Below are 20,908 nucleotides of genomic sequence, written 5' to 3'. Positions count from 1 at the left end.
GAGATTATCCTGTATGAGACATCAAAGAATCCCTGTTGGGGAGAGCAGTGCCATTAAACCATCCCTGCAGGAACAGTGGGTAACAGACCCAGCTGTGAGACACGGCTCTGCCGACCGCTGTGCTTACCTCTGTTAGGAGGTTGGTGAAGGAGGGGTTCAGAGTCTTGCTGGGATGGTGCTGGTGTTAGCTGATAACTGTGGGTAGGAGCGGAGGGTTTGGTGCTGGGTTACCCCACGCATTGTTCCTGTGAGCAGGGGATGCTGTGAAGGCAGCACCCGATCCTGGCCTCTTTGGGGACCAGTGTGGTTGTTTCTCTGTGCATAAAGCAGTGCCACCCATGCAGTGGGGGAGTGTCTCAGCCAAAGCAGTAAGCCCTTGTGACTGCTGTGGCCACAGCTGGGAATAGTTTTTGGCAACTTGCTACTCCACTCTTGGAGCAGAGTTTCCAGGAAGAAGATGCCTTTGTGGCCTGATGGGTGTTGAGCAATTGGCCATGGGTGAGAAGCAGTGGTCCTGGGTGTCTGCATCTCCCTGCTCCCCAGCAGCACCGTGGCAGGGCAGGGACAGTGCCTGGGGTTCCTGACTGCTCCTGGGGTCTGGGCTTCATAGCAAGTGTGGGGAGAGGGCAGAGCCGCACAGCTGGGCAGCATCCTTGGGAGATGCCAAATCACACAGCCCAAGCTGTTTACTACAGTGTATCTCTCATGGCTTCTAGCACTTGTGTCTCGAGTGCTCCCACTTTGTGGTCTGCTTAACAAGAGCCTGTTGAGCTGTCCTTTCAGCTGGCAGGGATGCTGGGACTGTGCTGCATCCCTCTGCACATCTCCCAGGCTTCCTCCAGCTCCCAGGCTGTTCTCTTATTCAGACCGCATGAGCTTTCTGCAGTACCTTCCCTGTGTGCCCCCCTGCCCACCCTGTCCTCAGGTGGTGGTCCCTCTTGGCCGCCCTGGTGCTGCGGTGAGCTGGTGTGTGTGCAGGCTGCTGGCCAGGCTCTGGTAGCTGCTGTTACTGTTTGCTTCACCCTCCAGCTGTGAATACTTGAGACAGCTTGAAGCAGAGGTTTTCAAGCACCCTGTGTGCAAGTTGTAATGCCAGTGTGAGGCTTGCTGGGGAGCAGGCTGTGTGTGATTAAGCCATTTAGGCTTGTTATAAATTTTTTTAAAGTCAAAACAACACAAATCTACCTTTATGGGGGGAGGAGAAGGTGGCAGCTGCACATTTTTTGGGGCTGTGTGCTAATTAATGTTGCTTTGTTTGTGAGAGGCATGGCTAAAAGAAGAGGAATTCGGTGCAAGCCTGCAGATTTGGAAACAAAATGGGGAAGTCTCCCCATCCAACAATTTCCAATTGCTTCCTCTAAGGTTTCCTGAGTAATTCTGACTGTGGGTTATAAAACACTCTGCCTTGCCATTGCAGGATGCATCAACCATTGAATCTCCCTATGGCCCACTGTCTCCCTGGGCTGTTTGCAACCGGCGGCTGGAAAATTTCCAACCCCTGGGAAGTCTGTTTCCTGATGCTGCTGTGTGATAGGTAGTAACAGGAACAGCCCTCGTGGGACTGGGGTGGGATTGGGAGCGGATTGAGAATGTGCCTTGAAATGTTTTGGGGAGGTTATGGTCCATTGCAGCTGTAATGCCTTTTGATGGTTTTCCTGCTTTTTTGGTTAGAAATGTGGAATCCCTCTTGGCTTGTTTGGATGGCTTTGGAGGCACCTGGCCGTGCCTGCCCTGGAGGAGTAGAGACGGTCCTTCTCCTGATGCTCTCATGGCATGGGGGAGAGGGTTGCAGGATTCCTGTTCAGATCAGGGTCTGCAGAGAGCAAAGGCAGAGGACAAGCCAGGAATGAGCCCTCCAGTGCTGCTCCCTCTGCCAGGCCTTCAGCTGCTGGCTCTTTCCCTGTTCTCTGTAGCCACTTCCACTGAGGGCTATTGAGTCGAGGTGAATCAACTGTGTTCTGTCTGGTTGTGCATGTAATATTTGACGGTGCTTTTGGGGCAGTATGTGGCTTAGCCATGCTCAGCCTGCTGTAGTAGCTGTTGTCCACCCTTGGTCTGCATTTGGCCCAGTGCTGTGACATTGGTGTCCCACAGCCTGGCAACCAGGAGTCACAAGCATCCCTCCAGCACTCATCTTGGTGTCTGTTGGGACTGGGAGCAATGCACAAATAAATGCCATGCTTATGCAGTGCTGAAGCAGGAGCTGAGCCTTGTTTCTGCTGCCACCAGCACACTGCTGGCTTGGGCAAGACTTCCTGGCTTGAAAATGGTCCTGTAATTCAAACAGTGAAGATCCATCTGACCAAATGTAGGCCTATAAATATTAGGCTTTATGGATAAGCTAGAGATCTGTTTTTCTCAATTTCATGGAATGCAATGGGTATTTCCAGAGGACAACTCAATTATTGTCCCGGGAGCTGTGCAAGTAGAAGACCAAGTGCATGCTTCCCCTTTGGTGCTTGTGCACGGGGAGGCCTTGGGAAGCGGGTGGATCCTGTCTGGGGAGAACAGACTCTCTGCCCAGAGCTCTTTCACAGCATGATCATCTCTGTAAAGGCCAAGAAAATGTGATCTGAAAGTCTGTTTTATTTATTCATTCCTAACTGCAGCCCTGCTTTGAGGGGAGCACCTGGAGGCCACCAGCCTTGCTAGGCATGCAGGCTGCCCTGGCATGGCCACGTTCCTGTGCTGGAAGAGCATGTTTGGGGTGATATTTGAAATGCAGCAGAAAGCCCACACTTCCTTCAGAATTTTGACTCTTGCATTTTTCATGTTGGGCAGACTTTAAAGTTTTCTGCAGCATTCAAGGGAATCATTTGGTTTCTCCTTGCCCACATGTCAGCATTCCTGAACAAAGCAGCCTCAAGATTTGTCGAGCAGATTCTTGAAATTCTGGAAATGTTTTGAGCCAGAAGATGTTTCCAGAAGCTGCCTGACCTAACAAAAAGAGTTGGTAGGACTTGGGCACGGCTTGGGGAAAATGAATAAGGCATTTTTATCCCTCTTTAAATGAAAATCATTCCGATCAAAACCACCATCCCCGCTCTTGGGAGCTGTTGCGCTCTGCCACCTTGTTGCTGTTAAACCACAGCTCTGCTTATTTGAACAAACCAGATAAAGATAGGCATTTTAAAAATGAGGTTTGTTTGCCCTGCTCTTGCACTGGTTGCCCCATGAACCTAGTGATGTAATTTAAAGCTAGATCTGAAAAGGAGTTTAACTACCTCAACATGGACTTAAGTGAAAGGGAAGCATGGGTGTACAGCAGCTCTTCTACCTGCAGACACTGCAAACCAGTGCTCAAACCCTGCTTAAGCCTCCTGGGGATGTTCTCCTCAGCATGTCCAGAGGTGATTCGGTCTTGTGGTCACCAGCACTTCATAGTCTACACCCTGCAGCACCCGTGTGTTGCTTTCCTGGTCTGTGGTGGATGCTGCAAACATACATCCACAATGATTTTTTTTTTTGTGGAAGAGCTCAGTGGGAGTTGCTGCTTTTGCCCAGGAACGGGGAAGTGGAAGTGCTGCCCTTTCCCTTGGGCTGGGTGGCCAGCAATTACATTTTGAATGGGGAATGTGACAGCAAGCTTTGCTTGCTGCCTTCCTGGTCTTACCTAACTGTGCTTTTGCTGGTTGCTGGGGTTGGGGTTTAGGGACTAGATGTCTCTTCCCATGAGCTTTTTATTACAGGCGTGAGCATGAGTGACCTGGAAAGGAGATGTGGAGTGTCACAGCGCCCAGGGCAGCTGTGGGGAGGTGTTGGGAGGCTGCTGTGTCTGGGACCATTGACCCATGTATCTCATAACCTTGTTTCTGAAGGTGAAAGCAGCAACCCCAGTGTAGGCCAATTGTTATTTTGACCCAAATATAGGTTTCGGTTTGGATTTTTTGTTTTTGCTAGCACATTTCTGGTGTGCTGGGGGATTGTGGTATTAACATTTTCTCTTCAGAGAAGAGAAATTGCTGATCGATTCCTTTTTTGGCCCTCCCCCCTCTTCCCGTTGAAGTCAAGAACCACTTCAAAGGCTTAGATGTGTTGGTGCCAGATGCCACACAGTTATTGTTAGAAGAATCTGAAATATAATTGAAAGCAAACCTTTGTTCAACCAAGTGTATCTGGCTGTAGGCTTTTAATCACAACAGAGATGGGTGCTCAGCCTCTACTGCTAGATTTGGTGTCTACACACTTGTCATGGCAGATGAATCATCTGTGGATTCTCTTACATCTGGTAAATGTTTGCAAATTCTGGGAAGTGCATATTTTAAAAAGTTTTTTCTACCTAGGAACCCACACTGACGCTTAAAAGTTACCAGTGTATTTGTGGAATTCCTTGCAGTGATAAAATGCATCAAACTGGTCTTGGGAGGCTAATTTCAACAGATGCTCTAAATCCAGGTTCCTCTGCTTGGCAAGCACAGAGTTGTCCCGCTTCCTTTTAAGACTTCTTTTCTGTGGGGTATAGGATATTATTTCACATAATATGAAAAACATTTGTAAAAGCATGGATAAGATAGATGTCAGCATTCATTTTAGTTTTATTTGCTGTGAAAGTGGAGGTTGGTGTAGGAGGCTAGTAATCCAGCTCGGTTGGTTCTCTTGGTGAAGTCCATGATGCCAGAGGCTTCTGAAGGAGCCCAGCAGACTTGAGGTGCTTTGCATGTAGCAGCCCTCACTTGCCTGATGTTGAGTACAAGCTGTTTGCAAGTGTAATTTCATGGGGTGTGAAAACAAGGTACATGGTTGCAAAGATGCACAGTGTATTTTAGGTTCCTGTTTCTTGTAGTTATTTCCTACATATAATTTAGAAGAGTGCACCAGGTCTGTCTTGGATCAGAGCTTGAACTGCTCCTGTGCACATTAACCCAGGCTGTTGCCCTGGGACTTGGGTGCCACCCCATGCTCTGTGTTGTGCACGTGCTTTGCGTGACCGCACGGACATCGCTTTGTCCCTCCCTGCTGCAGGTACCTGGTTTTGACCCTCCCTGGTGCTGAGGCAATGGTCTGCTGAAGTCAGAGGTGCTACAACCACTCGTACAGCAGGGTGCAGTGAGCTGGCTTCCTTGTGGAGGTTACTCCTCTAGCCTAACTTGGAGAAATGGGTCCATATGAAATTTAATAGGTCCTTTAGCTGTGTGATGGTTGCTGAATTCGGTATTTCTTTTCCTTTTAATTTGCCTCCCCTACCAAAAGCACTAGCCTCATTGCGTATGGCTGCCTGTCTGTTGTTTATTATCTCTGTTACACTGTGGTTAGTGCTCACACATGATATTTCTTTGGTTTCAGTACAGCCTGAGCGGGTTGTCTGCCACTGGATCCAAAAAATGTAAACTATTTATAAATGAAAAATACTCTCCAGTTTTAAAGTGCCGTGTTGTTCCCCTCTCCCTCCAACATGTGCACATTTGGCTGATCTCATGTAATCCCACTGATGTAAATCCAGATCTCTTAACAATTTACGGGACTGGGGGCCGCCTGGAGAAATTTTGATGTGACCTTGTGCTCAAGGCGGGGGGGAACATGAAGCAATAGTGATAAAAAGTAATGGAAAAATGTTATTTGGCTGTGTTGCATTCAGTGCAGATACGAACCAAACTCGGATAAACCTTCTTTCAGAGTTCAGGGATTCTTGATTTTGGTTTTCCAGTTGGGCTCATCTCCATCATAAGCAAGTCTTGAAAAATTGGGACAGAAACTTGTTTTGGGTCATTTTAAGACACATTAATAACCAGAGTGCTTTTTTAATACTCCTTACGATTAAACTGTTTGTTCTCTCTTTCAAGCATGTGCTTAGTTTTATATTAAACCAACAACCTATGTTTAGTCTCCTAGGGAAGAAAAATAAGACAGGATTTAATAGTATATTAAGGGAGGCTGGGGTAAGTTTTCTGTGCCTGTTTGGAGAGCAGGGCAGGAGGTGATGCTGGGTGGGCCAGGAGGAGACAGGCTGGACCAGAGGCTGAAATGGTCAAGCCCAGAGGGAGGAGAAGAGGATGCTGTGAATTAAATACATGGTGTTTAATTGAGGAGCTCATTAGCCAGCATCTGATGGCTTGTTCTTGTAGAGGGAACAAGGGACTTGGGCCGAGTCTGTTCCTTGGTTGGGATGAGTGTTGCACACTGGCCTAGGAGTGATGGAGCATCGATGGAACTGGAAGGAGTGAGGGGTGTGGGGAGCAGTGCCATTCAGAAAGTGCTCCCAAAAGAGCAGAAATGATTTTGGTCTATGGTGATGTGGTTTTCCATGCAACTGCAGTGACAGTAAATGAGGCAGGGCTGTCCTGCTTCCTGCTCAAATCTGAAAGATTAGTGAATAGCTGAAAAAACAGGTAGGATTTGGGGGGGGGGGGGGGGGGACGGACACGACACGATGACTGTTGACAGCATCCTGGCTAGCAATCATTCAGATGAAAATGGTGGGAACTTTCTCATCACCAGTGCATTTAGGCAGCCTTTGCCATGTACCTATGATTAGTCAGTCTGTAAATTGTGCAAAAATTCAGTAGTTTAACTGGTGCATAAAGGAGTAAAGCATAATGAGAGTAAATTCAGTATAGTTTTCCAAGTTTTCTCTGGACACTATTTTCATGGATGGTGATAATCTCCTGTTCTGTAAAACCCAATTGGTAGGAATACAGGGTTTGCGTGTTTTAATTTTGAGCATTTAGGAGCACCTAAACACATTTGCACTTCTGTCCCCCACAAGACAGCACTGGCTGGAAAAGGCTGTTACAGCCTAGCTGGGACTGTGGAATGAAGCCTTTAATGTACTGATTGCATATTAATGAACAGCCAAGCAGGTGGGATGGTGCCAAAAAGCAGTGAGTGAGAAAGCCAACAATATCAGTGTGAACTTTGCACTCTGGAAAGTGTGAAGTGATGTTGGTGAAAGGAGTTTATTGCACAAGTGGAACACTGTGGTCCTCTTTGATGCCCAAATTTCTGTGCTAGTAAACCAAGGAAGAATAATTGGCTGGTGGAACTCGGCAGAGTCCCGCTAACCTGTTCTGTGTCCCTTGAAGTCCTCCCCACTCTCAAGTGTGTTTTGGCAGTATGGGTGCTTGCTCCTGAGTGTTTGGCATGCTGTGGCTGGCATATGAAGCTGTAATACCTCTCGGAGTGCATGGAGTTACCATCCACATCTGGTTTGTATCACCTTCAGCGTGTTTTATTGCAAGCTGTAGTGCTCTGTCTGCACCCTTCCCCTTGCCCAGTTCTGTCCTGCAGCATCAGGCAAGTGAAATCCCAGCCTGGAAAAAGCTACAAAATGGGCTGGTGTATGAATTAATTAATATAATGGCTACTGATAGTGGTATGCTTTTCCTGGTATTTGGCAGAAATTGAATATCTTGGCTGTTGCCTCTTCATTAGGCAGGTTTCTTAATCCCAAGCTCATTACCAAGTCCCTGGGATGTGTGGTTTATTTTAAGGGCTCCCTGCCTGCTTGGAAGGGGAGGCTGGCCCCCACCAGCCTCCTGCAGGGGCTTCACCGCAGAGCCCAAGACCCGCTGTGGGCGACTGCTGGTGGTGGCATGTCCCCGCGGGGCGGTTGGGGACGGAGCAGCAGTCGCGTGCAGTGGTTTGTCAATCGCCTCGATTATGCCTTTCCGCTCCGCAGCTCCCTCCAGGAATGTGCAGTATTTGGCGCGGGGGTTTGTCTCCGCTGTGCAGCTGAGGACTCTTCCATTGGGAACATTGGGAGTATTTAAGATGATCTTGCAAATATTTTTAATTTTTTTTAACTGGCCCTGGGCCAATTTTTGCTTGTCTCTGATGCATAAAGTGGGTTTGAAAAAAATGTTTTTGTTTCTCCCTCTCCCCCCATTTAGACATTTCAGGAATGTCAAGTCTTGTCAGCCTTGGCTTTGCTGGAAAAAAAATCCCTTGAGGAGCTTGGGGATGTGTTGTTTTTTTTAATGTGATCTCAAAACCCTGAGGGAAGGTATGGGAGGGAGGGAAAGAGCAGGTCATTAACAAAAGCTTCCTTTATCCCAAATGTTAACGAGGCATTGCCATTAAATAGCAGCAACCACACAAAAATTCACCCAACCTGACTTGGTTTTCCCATGTTCAGCCCCTCGGTTTATTTCATGCTTGCACTTTACTGGTTCCCCACTATGGCCCTTGCAGTGTTTTCCAAAGCAGATAAACCCCAGATTTGTAACATAAACCCGTTTGGAAATACGGACGGATTAAGAGAAGACTTTTCATTAGACTTTGCTGTTGCAGTTACTCGTGCTCGCCAGTAATGTGTGTGGAAACGGGCAGATGAAGTCTGGTTTCCTGAGGGTTTCTGTCTCCAGGGCTGACTAAGTTTTAATTGACTTCTGCAGAGTTTTCCTGTTGTCTCTGCATCGTGTTTTAGTATCGCCCTCCTTCCCTCATGGCTGTCCATGGTGTATTTTGGGGGTGTGCAGGGCTGCCTGTTGACCGCAGCAATGGGCCCAGGCCACCCCAAGCCTGGGGCGAAGGCTGGGTGTTGCCACCTGGCCACTCTCCCTCCCCTGCCTGCCCCTGGCTCTGCAGCCCCACAGGAGCTCGCTCGCCCTTCCCACCCCACCGGTCTCTCTGTTTTAAACTATTTGGGATGAGGACACACGTCTGCAGCCTTGTCTTCCTTGGGAGCAAGGCTACAAACAAGTTTCCTCCCCCCATTCCCTATTTTTGCATGATAAACAGAGATTTGGTGGCTTTGGTGCATTTATTCTCTTAGTGGAGCAGTGGGAGAAATGCTGGGGGTTTCACGGAGCCTTGCTCCTGTTTTCCAGGCTGTTTTTCATGGAAGGCTGCAGTGGACACTTGTTCCCCAGCTTTCCTCTTTCTTCTCCTGGTGTAATGAGGTTGGTGTGCCCTGTCACCACCACCAGCCGCCCCCATGGATGCTTTTGGGGGGCTGTGGGACATGGTGGGGAGTGTGCTGAGCTCCCTATGCTGGCAGTTACACCTCCACCCTGTGCCTGCTGCCTGGCTGGACTTTGGAGCTGAGCTCTGGATGGGGGGGGAACCCCAAAGAAGGAGGAAATGTTTGTTTAATTCCTGATGTAGTGTAAGGTTCAGAGCGAGTAGATTGTGAAATGGTGTGGAGCGGGGAAGTGCTTTGCCCGGGGTTTGCAGATAACATGTGCAGAACAGGCGGCTCATGCGGGGCTCAGGCTGCAGTGGCCGGGGGGGGGGGGGTGGGGTGGGCAGTGGGGTTTATTTGTTTGTGCAGTTTGTTTTTAATTTAAATAACCTTTATAATCCCCCCTCTAAATAGTAAGTGATTCCTTATTTATAAAGGCCTCCCCTTATTTGGCCTGAAATACAGGCTGTGCTCCAGCTTTTACGATTGGGATTAATTTTTTTAATGGGTGCAGGCAGGGGGTGGGCAGGCAGGAGCGGGCAGCGCGAGCCCCCCTGTGTTTGCGTTTCCTCCACTGTCGTGGGGCTTCGGCTTCTCTCCGCGCATACCCTGGCCCTGGGGCCAGCTGCCTGCTGCCCTTGTGGCTCTGCTGCTATAAATTAGGCAGCAGCGTGTTCCCAGCTGGAGCTGGGCTGGGTAATTGCTCTGGGCAGGTTTATGGTGGGGAGGTGCGAAGTGCCTGCTGTCTGTCTGTCCCCTGTGGAAGCAGGTCTGCAGACAGGCTGGGAAGTGAGCAGGCCGGGAGGGTAGCGTGGGAGAAGGGATGTTTCCTTGCCGTGGGGAAAGGGGAGCTGGTTAGGGAGAAAGCTGCGGTGTTATCCATCCCTGGAAGGATGCGAGTCAGGAGGTGCAGGGCTCTGGTGCCCTTGCCTGCACTGAGAGCACTCAGTGGGTGCTTGGAGAAGCACACTGGGATGTCGGAGGGCAGCTCTGGAGTTTCAGACTCTGCATTTTCCTTATTAAGGAGGAAAAAAAAGGTGACAAAGGAGCCATTTGCAGGCTTCTCATAAGTGTCACAGGGATTTCACAGCAAAGTGTGGAGACTGCTGAAGCTGGTTGGGTGTACTAGAAACTTCATGAAATAGTTGGATTTGATCAACACTTAATCACTCTCAGACTTCTTCGCTCAGTCTTGCTCGCCCTCTCCCCTGTCCCGGAGGAGGCAGGGGATGCAGGAATGGGCCTCGTGCCCCTGCTGCTGACTGTATGTGTCTGTCAGGTGGGTTGATGGCATGTGAGGGCATCTGTAAATGCCCACAGTAAAATTTAGCAGGTGTTTAGCCTACTCTTACCATAACAAGAAAGCAGCTGGGCTGCACCAGCTTGCTGATGCCCCTTTAGGTACAGGACAGTAAATGAAATGCTTTCTGCCCTCCTCCACAGAGGTGTGTGGAGCATCGCAGAGGGCTTGCTTCTGCGGGCAGCCTTGCAGAGCTTTTCCTAAGTGGCTTGTTCAGGTGCTGTTTAACAGACAGGAGTGCCTTGTGGTAAGGTTTTATTTGGTGCTGTCCCATCCATTGCTGTTGCACACATCGGCTGCAGGCAGTCACCTCCTTATCTGCTGCTCTGTTGGCCAAATTTGCCTGTCAGAGCCCCATGGGGTGAGTATAGGACAGCAGTAGGTGAATGGCACAAGGAGTGCATTCACTGAGGATGATGCCCTTAATTTTAATTGCCAATAAGAGTATTTTGGGTGTATGGTTTCCTAAAACCTCTTGCTAATGCTTCCTGTTTGTCCTCCTCATGCAAACGGCTTCCCTGCTCCTGGCTGTCCAGGCTTACAGTGTTTCCGAGAGACCTTTTCTCCCTGGGTTTAGAGGAGCTCTGTCTCTGCAGGCACACACACGCACACGTTTTTCTTCACCCGAGTCCTTCCCAGAACAGAATTGCAGTGCTCTTGCATTACCTTGTGGGCCAGTGTCCAATTTTGAGCACGGCAGAGAGAGATTTTGATTCTTTGTGCTGAAAACAGCTTGCTTTTTCCCTAGCAGAACTAAGCAGAAAACTTCAGACACAGGTAGGAGTTTCCAATGAATTTCATGAAGTTATTAGTCAACAGGAACAGAATATTTTCAGCAGCAGCAACATTTTTAAAGTTTGCTTACAAGCAGTTTATTGATCTAGCAAATAGGTGGATAACACAAGCCTGGAGGTGTGTGATAGTTAATGTGTAACCATAAATGGACTTATTTGGGCACTTTTTATGTGTTCGCATAGCAATTAAAGCTTATAAACCTGTGGAGAGTGTTTTTATGTGGAATAAAATGACAACCTTTATCCAAGAGGAGGTGTTCATGGAAAAGGTACAGTTTATGTAATTGTATTCATGTGACTTGACGTAAGCATGGGGCTGCAGGAAAAAAAGCTACTAGAGCTAATTCCTGAGGCCGATTGCAGTATTGCTGTGTATTGGCTTCCTTCCCAGTGGCCAATCTGGTATATTGAAATCAGTGTCATTCCATGGGGGGCATTTTATTGTGAGCCTCCTGAACAGAGGGTTATGTCCTTGCTCTAGATGGATTATTTTTTGGCTCTTGCCCCTATGTGTGTGTTTTTTTTGTCTTGGAGCAACTTTGGTGGTTGTGTCAAACTTGCTGAAAAAAAACCCCAAAACATAAAATGGTTTCTTCCTGGCTAACCTGATCAAGCAGTAAACATGTCCCATAGCTCTTGAAGCTCTGTCCTGGTTAAAGCAATTACATAGGAACTCAAGCTTTGTGGAAATGTAGAAAGCCTTGGTTTCTTTTCCTTACCTTTTTTTCCCCCCATACACCATATTTTATGGGAAGTGAAGACTGAGTGAGATATTGGGGATTCAGTAGACAGAGTATGTAGTAAGCTGTAGCTCTTCCTTTTTGAATAAAAGAAATAAAGGCTGAAAATCAGGCTTGTTTTGGGTCTTTGCAGCACCACCTTCTCCACGCCGGAGCATGTGGGTGTTGGGGGAGAAAGGATGGAGGGCAGCCTGGCTCAGTCTGTGTAACTGTGATTGCAGAGCTCCAGGCAAATATTGACACCAGATTTCTTGGCAGACGTGCTGTTCCTGAGATGCCTTGGGAGTAAAAGATACTTCACTGGCGCTCACTGTTGCATGAAGCAGCCCCTCCTGGGATGGTGGAGGTGGTGAGTAAAGGGAGAAAAGCTCACGAGTGGTGGAGCTGAGAAACATGATGCTAAAGGGGCTTTCACCCAGAAATACTGTGGTATCGCATTATGAGGTCTCCAACAAACAGATGGATGGTCTGACAGACGGCAGAGAGAGATGGGACACCTTGGTATGTCTGCACTGCCAATGTGGCACAGGTCTGGATGCGGGGGATGCATGCATCTGCTCTGCTCTTTGCACTGCAGCACAGCCGTTACTTTGCATCTTTAAGAAACGAAATAAAAACGAATTGCCAGTCATAGAAAGGGAAAATTGTAAAATTCTGTTTTCCATCAGCAGTTGGCTGCCTGGGCTTTGCGCCATGGCAAGGGTGTGTTTCTGAGCATGTGTGAGATAACCTGCCTTCTCTGCTGCAGTTCTAGGGAATACACCAGAGGATTGTTAACATCAGCCAGATACCTCTGTAGTATGGCTTTGTAGCATAGTCTGGACAAAAGGTTAAATCAGGCAGTCATTTCTGCAGTGTTATTTCCTATACAACACTCTGGAGAAAGTTCAGTATCACTTAGTTAACTTCTGCAGAACCATTTCCTGTAGGTTTTGTTAGAGAAAAGCTGGATTATGTGTTTTCAGTTGCAGTGGAGTTATTTTCCCCTATAAAATGCACTACAATTTATTTTTACACAATTTTCATTGGTTTGCAAAAGACTTTGGGGGAGAGCCTGTGTTTGGAAGATGCGGAAAGTTTTTCACTTCATACCTCGCTTGCTGTGACAAATGAGGAAAATCTGTTTTTTAATGTGGCGTTGCTGTAGTTGAGCCAGGGTTGGAATACAGAGTCTACATTAGCGCGTGCTCCCATGCTGCTGTGAGTCAGTGGCCTGTCTAGCCCAGGGTCCTGCTTCTGACAATGCCCAGTTTTAGGAAGGACCGAGAAGACTGTGCAGCTAACAGCCATGTTGTGACCTGCCCAGAGGAGAAGCAGTATCTTCTCTTGGTGGCTTCACGAATGTGGTCGTGAGCTCCATGGGTGTTTCTTTTCTGTGTTTTTTTCAACCATATGATGTGCTCTTACCCTCTGGTCTTCTCAGACTTGTCCTCTTTCATCTCTCCCATGACCCCACTTGTGGGGTACCTTGGGTTCTCCATCATGGTTCATCTCAGGATCTCTTCATCTTTTCAGCATGAAGTGCTGCGCTGCTTTTTCCATTGCCATCTGTGCTTAGAGCAGCAATGCTTTCCATGGACCCTAAGAATTCTTTTTCTGATTACCATGAAATGGTGACATTTCTTCTCTTTATTCTCTTCATAGAGATTAATTTATCTGCTCTCAAAAGGACATGGTTTGAATTCTCCAAGCAGTGAACACACCTGTGGCCCTCCCCATGCAATAGCAAACCTTGGGAGCACCTCCTGCATTCATGTTTTTCAAATAATTGCTTTTTGGAGTGTGAGGCGTTGGTGCGAAGCCAATGTGCCTCTTGCCCCATGAGAGGTACAGTGTGAGTAGTGAATGGTGAGCTCCTTGGCACGGCGCCTGGGCTTGCAAGGACCACTTGGAAAAGCGAAAGGATATTTCTGTTCTTGGCCTAATAGTAGTGTTAGCTTTTTCTGTTTTCTGTGCAGTCAGGCGGCCACCCACATGCAGTTTCGTTACGGGACTTTTTTAATTTTCAGAAGCCATCAGGCAGTTTTAAGATGGTATCTACTTCAGGTTATGCCTGAGTGGGATGGGTTCGAAGCAAGAGGGAAGGATCTGGCTGCCTTTTAGCATCTTCCTGCAGAATTTGTTGTTGGATGCAGCCTTTGTTCAGATGAAGGGGTTCCCTGTGCTTGAAGCTGGGACTGGAGCCTCCACTGGCATATGCACACCTTTTGGTGGGCAAAAACTAAGACAGTTAGAGAGAAAAAATCTGATCTCAAATGCCAAGTGGAGCAGTATGATTCCAGTAATAATAGTCAAAAGAAGATGAAATGAGCTTATCCAAATACCTTCTGAATCCAGCAGTTTTGCAGGAGATTGAGTCCTTAATTGCTTCCTGTAGCAAAAGAATAAGGAAGTGTGTTGTCGTCCCCTAACCCCCGACAACATGGAAAGGATAAAAATCTATAGAAGAGAAAGCTTGTTCCTTGATTCAACCTTAATAACATCTGCCCTTCCTTTGAATTAGCTGTGATGCTTTTAGCTGAGAAATTGCACAAATCTGAGGGAGTTCATTGAATAATAAATCAAGGCATCCATCCAGCAAAGTACATCATAGCCCTTTGAAGTAGATGAAAAAATACCTTCCTGATCTGAAGGCGAAATGGGTGCTCAGCTTTGGCGCCTGACTGATGCTAATGCAGGGTTTGAGCTTAGCTCAAGTGCCCCAGCCAGGAGTGTGGTGAGCAGGAGCAAGTGTGGACTCATTAACTGGCTGCTTCACCTTTGCTCTGCCCAGAGCTCCATTTGCCCACGGGTCCTGAAAGGTTAAGAGAACTGAAGAGCAAAAAGCTGTAGCCATGGGAAATAGCTGTCTTTTAATCCTGGGAAGTTCTGAGATACTGGACTTAGGAAGAGCAAGCTCATTTGAAGAACTTTCTAAAATTTTATTGGCTATAACTTTTCTTTCTGAGTCTTTTCTGCAGTTTGAGTTGCACTAATAAAGCAGTCTGGCTTTGTAAGTAGAAGGAGTTGAAAAATAGCACCAATAAAAACTGTAAAGCTCTCAAACATGTTTAAAATAGTGCTTCTGTAAAAGATGTGGCATTATATGCTGGGGCAGAGTGTAATAAAGATTTTTACTAGCGCTCTTCACAACTCAATCATAAGCTGTACAGTTCTCCTGAACTCTCTTGGCAAAACCTTTCTACCTGTGTACATTGCTATAGATGTGTACGTCTTTGTTTCTACCTGCATATGTGTCTGTAAATTCACATAGTGAAAGTAATGTACGTGTAAAAGTTATTTAAGCAAGAATATATGCTTATTTGTGACATTCTGCTGTATATAAGGAATGTGAAGACTGGCATGTAATGGAAAGCAACAACAGATTTAACCATCCCCTTGGCTTCTTTGGGCAGAGACTAGAGTACCAGCTTTATCTGCTTTGAAATCCTTGCAGGTATCTTGTTGCTGTCCTAGCTGTAAACACCAATACAGGAGTTATGCCAAAAAAAGTATGAATGCTTGTTCTGATAGATGACCCTGCTCTTAACATCGAGGCAGGAATATAGCTTTCTACAGCACATTGTAAAATAAAGAGCATCTTCTGGAGGAATGTCATATTCTTGGTCCTACTTGTTGTAATTACAGTGGGCACTTACATGTAGAATCAACGTCAGGAAAGTGTCTACCATGTCAAACAGTATCTGACCTGCTGGCAGGAGGTACGCTGCGGGCTACCATCTGGAAACTGCGGCATCGCACCACTGCCTCTGTGATCTGCTTCTTCAGCCTCTTGCTAGCCAAAGGTGATAACACAGCTGTCTGCCATCAAGTGCTATAGTTTGTGATAAGGTGAGGGTAGAGGAAGCTGTCTCTGCTGTTTTTGGGCCATGTGCAGAGAAAAGTTCATGGAGGAAAATAGCTCTGCTTAGGATCTAAAATATGGAGTAAATTAACTTGAAAGTCTCTTCTGGCTTTTCATTGTCAAGTGAAAGGTAGTTTCATGGTAGATTTATTTGCCTTGTTTTGCAGCAAATGCATTATATATAGCTTGGCTTTTATTTCTCTTGATCTAGGTGGAAATGGCTTCTTTTAAATGTAGCCTTTCCATCTTGAAGGTCAATTAAAACAGGTTGGAGGTCAGATAAAATAAAGGGACAGAACATTTGCTTCTTGGTGTATCTATTTCTGTAATGTTATCAGTGCATGTGGTTTTATTTCTAGCATTTTGTTCCAGGGCTTCCTCTAAGACTGAACAAATTGAGTCAGTTGGATGCAGTACAGCTTCCAATTTGGGGTTAGAAATCCATTAAATTGCTCTGTGCTTTATTGGCAATACAAAAGTGCTTGGAATGAAAGTGCATTAGGAGTGGACATTGATTACTCAGAAGGGGAGAGGGTAGATGCCTGTGTAAACCACACACCTCCAGCCAGGATGGCCAGCTTAGGCTTTTTTAGCTTAAAATGTGCATGTCTTGCCCTTAAAATGCTGTTCTTTATTTCAAAGAAGAACTATTATTAAACTGAAAATGGGGAGCTGTCTTGCCATGTGTTTTTTCACACCTCCGGGGGATTAGAGCTGGCTCTGCAACATGCAGTGCTGCCAGCCAGTAACTGCCCCGTAGGTCCTTTCTTTGATGCTTTGAGGGTATATACATCATTCCTTTCCACGTGCAAGATCTTTGGATTTGGTCAGCCTCTCAGTTTCCGCCCATGGCTTTGAAAAGTACAGGGAATGTCCTTGCTTGCGTGGATTTTAAACTGAGTGAGTTTATGGTGGGCATAGCAAGGAGTCCAGGGTTGTAATCCCACTCGGACTGCTGCTAGGACCAGAAAGGGATTTATTTCCACTCCAGAAAGCTGCAGAGTTGTCTGGCTGTTTTGTGAGGCTGGGGTTATTGCTGCCAGGTGGGAAAAGGGGAGCAGAGCCAGGAGGGATGACCACTGCCTCTGTCCTGGCAGGTACAGCTGAATTGACTGCTTTGGCTCTGGTCAGTTAGCTTGTTAAATTTTGCAGCAGCTCTAATGAGGCAGAGATTCAAGTCAGAATGTCAGCAGATCTCTCTTAGATGATGGCACAGCAAATGCACTGGGTGGCTGACGAGGAGCAGCCACCTGTGAAACAGCAGTGTAGCATGGCCAGCCTGGGCCGATGGAGAACAGCGGTTCTTTCTGGGAAATGCCTCCTTGCTTTTGCACTGTTCTGCTATACGAGGGTGGGAGGTGATGCAGCCCCTCTCCGGGGTGTCAGAAAGCAGAGTTGAGTGCAGGAGAGGCAGGAGCAAGCTGGTGGGCCCCCACGCCCAAGCTGCAGGAGGAATCTGCGTGCTGTTTTTCTAAGACTTTTTTTTTTCCCCCCGACTCCTTGCCTGACTAGTCTTAACCAGCTCACAAATATTCCTTTGTGTCGCTTCCAAGCGAGCGTGTTTTTTGGGGGCAGATCGGTCCTTCCTGATTAACTATTAATAAGAAGAACCGCGAGAGGATGAAGCGCTGAGCAAACACCGTGGGAGCAGGTTGCCTGCCCTCTCCCCACCATTAATGATTGACCGGGCTCTGCTCTGGCATGGCTGGGCGGTGCTGTGCCCGGTGCTGCCACTGGACCGGGCACGGCTGAGCCCCCCTTGTCACGGGCGCCGCAAAGGGGCGATGCCAGATGCATGCCGAAACTTCAGCATTAGGGTTTGTTGCTCTCCCTTCCCGGTGTGCAGTGTACGCGAGCACGGTGCTGCTGGTTAGTGGCACCGTGAGAGCTGTGCATGGTGGTGTATTTACTGAATTAATATTTCTGATAAACAGCAGTGTTGGAGCAGTGGAAAAATGTCGTCTTGGCTAGTGAAGCGCTCTGAGCTTACCAGAAATGCTTGTGGACATGACTGAAACCACTTGCATTCCCGAAGAGAGCAGAGCACATTATAATTCTATGTTTTAGGAGAAAATGTATCTTAAAATATGGATTATTGGCTATTATTGAATGACTGTTGACCTCGGATGTTTTCTTAAACCATAGAAACTTCTGAACAGCGTTCAGGGAGTTTCTGAATTCTCTCTTTTTCCATCTGCACTCGACCTGTAACCCACAGCTGGATTTTGCAAAGTCATGTGGTGGGAGGGTTAGGTTGCCAGCAGTTGAACGTATTGCTGTGCGTCTTTCCGAGCATCTGAAAAAGCCAAAGGTTTAACATGGTTTATCTGCTGTGAGTACTTGTGAAAAATTGCACAACTTTCAGCTAAAAATATTTGCTTTGCAGAAGTAGCAATTTTTGAAATTGTGAATAGTACTTAATGCTGATTTTATCAGTGTAGCTCTAGTTATCAGTTAATGGAGGCTTAGCAGTTGTTCTAAGGTAGACATGTATAGTAAATTATATAGTTGTTAATCCTCAATAAATTGGTTTAGTATGTTGAATACACAGTGGGGAACCTTAATTGAAAATGTTAGTAAAGAAGTCATGGCCTTTATTGATTTACTGAAGAAACACAGTGGTGATGGAAGCAGGAGCAATTTGTTTTGCAAGTATTTTGTTTATGAGCTAGGCCTCCAGCCCTCACTTCAGTGGTTTAAGACACAGTGTGCGTTGCCTTCTGGAGGCAAAATTGCTGAGAAAGAAATTTGCCATCAAATTAGAAAAAGGTGAGTTTGCTCCTATGCAGTGGAGCAAACAGCTTGCAGGGTTTTGGTTTTAGGATACGTCTTTCTCATGACAGTAGGTAGCACTTTAATTAAAACAATAAACCCAGAACAAACCCTATGGGTGTCTGGGCAGATGAAGGGTGGAGTTTTATTTGTGGGTTAAAAAAAAAACCTTCCACATCCTGCTTTTCCTTCCAATTTCTTACCTGTCACAGGTGGCAAACCGGGATTGCTTTATGTTAAATTAAATACAGTTATTTTTATTTAGATGTCCATGCCTGCTTTGAAATGTGTTTTTGCTTTGAGGCAATCCTTGCAGCTGATGGCTCAATGTGTTTTGGAGAGGATCAGTCTCCTTCAGGCAATGCAGCTTAATAGAAGCAGCAAATAAAGTGAAAAATTGCTGCAATTTAAATACCACCTGCTCTAACCCTTGCAGTGTTCCCTGTGTACAATACTGCCTTTGACTGGGCTGTCTTATTAGGAGCAGAGGAACACGCAGCCCTAATGGGGGGGTTTGTACCCTCAGTAACTGAGCTATGTGGCTGCTGCTAGTATTTTTTTTTTCAGAAGCAGAGAAAGCGTTGTTGAATACCTTGTCATTCATGCTTGCTTTGTCCTGCCATCTTCTGTTGGTTGGGTCCCTGCTGGCTGCTGGGAAAGGCTGTCCGGGTCCCCAGCCACAAGCGCTGCTGGGGCCGGTGGGGTACTCCGCAGAGACAAGGGCTCACAGTCCTCACTGCCACTGAGGCCATTGGATAACTTTCAAATTACTTCACTTCTTGAAATCTCACTTTACTTTTTTTGGATTGCGGAGCAGTAGAAATACTGAGAAAACTCTTGTTGAGTGGACCAGGATCAAGCCCTGGTGAAATGAGTATCCTCGTGTGTCTCCTGATGCTGCAGAGGCATAGCAAGAGGTCTGTAAGCACCTGAGTTACCGGAGTCCTTTGCACATATATTGTGGTGTATTTGCGTATGTGTGTGATTATGTAGATTAAGCTGAAGCTAATCTTTTCTTTAAGAAAAAATTAAAACATTTGGGGTGTTTGGAAGAGATGGTCTTCCAAGGAAAATTTAAAAAAAAAAAAAGGCAGCAAAGAACTCCAGTTTTGCTAAGGTTATTAAAATAGGAGGAAATGGGATCCTAGGTTTTGTCAAAACATGTATCTGTAAACCAAACAGGGCCTAAAATAACCTGATAGTGCCCTTTTTAAAGAGACAAATAAGCCTTTAAGACTGTAAGAGCTCCTTGTTGTAGGAGATACAGAAGCCCCAGCAGCGGTGTGGTGTGAGCCAGTGCTCCTGCAAAGGACTCCTCTGCCCTTCCTCGGCCACCGAGAGCGTGGTTGCTCTCCCGTGCTTCCTGTTGGAGCCGGGGGGCCGACAATAATAGAGATATTTGTTTGCAGCCTCATGTGAGCAGACCAGCTCTGGTGATCGCTTACGAGGCTTGTACGTGCGGGCGTCTTTACGTGCCAGATGTGTGGTGTCTTGTGCACTTCTGAGTGCAGAGCAGGAGGAAGGGCCGGGGCTGAAAATGCGTCCCTGAAAGTTGCTTCAAGATAAGAAGGTAATTCCCTAATTCCTTGAACCATATCAACCACATGCTAAATTAAAGTGTACTCCAGCACAATGCTTCTCAGTGATGTGGTTTTAATTAGTATTCTTTGCATTAATGACTGCGTGCATCTGCTGGAATCGGCGTGGTATTGATTCTTTGGTGATCATGCTACAGGAATTTCCTTTAGACAGTGTTGTTGGTCATGACTGAGTGATTCATGGTGCAGTGTTCTTGGTGTCTGGATGACCTCTCAAAGTTTGTCTTCACTGTCAAATTAGCTCATATTATGGCTTGAGGGTTGCCCTTAAGTTGACTCCCTCCTGCACATAAAGCCCCTTATATGAGCAGGCTATTAACCCAAGCTAATATGCTGCTGCTAATTTGAGCTAGGGCATAAGTAAAGCCTGAGTGAGCACATTCGGTTAGCTGCTAACAGGACCTCTCAGTGATGGGGCACAGCTTCACCCACGTGGGTGCTGCTTGTCCTTCCCCTGTCTTCCAGAGTCCCCTTCTCTCTGAAGCACTTAGAGCGGCAAGCTGGGACATTTCACCTCTCTGGTGCCCTGTGTTTTGTTGTTTTTGCCTCCTTTTAGGAGGTAACTCTTGCTGATGCTTGGCATGGGACATTTCTGTGCCCTAGCAGCGTCCCATCTCTTGTACGCTGGGTGCCTTGCACAGGCAGGCAGAGCTCCCTGGGGGACACAGCAAAAGAAATCATGAGGGCTGCTTAATGCAGCCATGGGCGTCCCAGGAACATGAGCATCCCAGAGGCTGCACAGCCCCATCAGTCCAGCCATTGGAGTATTGCTCAGCAGTGTGGGAGCTCGTGCTTGAGGCTGGCTGAACCACAAGATGGGTGCAGAGCCCTTCAGTGCATCCTTCAGCAAAGATGTATTACTGTTCTTTGTCCTTCCTGACCGCAGGCCTGTTAGGCTGAGTTTGGGAGCAGTGGAATAGAGGTGAGAGTGATGAGGGAGCCGAGGGGTGTAAGAGTCTGTGGTTTTCGATCAGTTTATCAGGCAGATTCAAAGGGAGCCCGGGAATGGTGGTGGTGGGTT

The 20,908-nt window shown here is 47.0% G+C and overlaps 1 protein-coding gene across 3 annotated transcripts in view; it reads left to right on the top strand.

Annotated features, from left to right (window-relative positions):
* Positions 1–20,908, top strand: part of LRIG1 (leucine rich repeats and immunoglobulin like domains 1) — a 95,565-nt gene that overhangs the window by 10,311 nt on the left and 64,346 nt on the right. The window contains exon 1 of one of the 3 annotated variants that reach the window (XM_087742890.1): positions 17,294–17,334. The exons of the other annotated variants lie outside the window; for them this stretch is intronic. Within the exon in view, the coding sequence (XP_087599016.1) occupies positions 17,309–17,334 (26 nt within the window). The 5' untranslated portion in view covers positions 17,294–17,308. Of the gene's footprint in view, positions 1–17,293; positions 17,335–20,908 lie in introns of those variants that run through there. 3 annotated transcript variants of the gene reach the window in all.

This window comes from Nipponia nippon, unplaced genomic scaffold, assembly GCF_047370975.1.
Source record: "Nipponia nippon isolate SJK-2023a ecotype South Korea unplaced genomic scaffold, ASM4737097v1 scaffold_9, whole genome shotgun sequence".
In the NCBI taxonomy this organism is placed as follows: domain Eukaryota; kingdom Metazoa; phylum Chordata; class Aves; order Pelecaniformes; family Threskiornithidae; genus Nipponia; species Nipponia nippon.
Note: the sequence above shows the minus strand (reverse complement) of the source record. Positions and strands in the feature narration are given on the sequence as shown.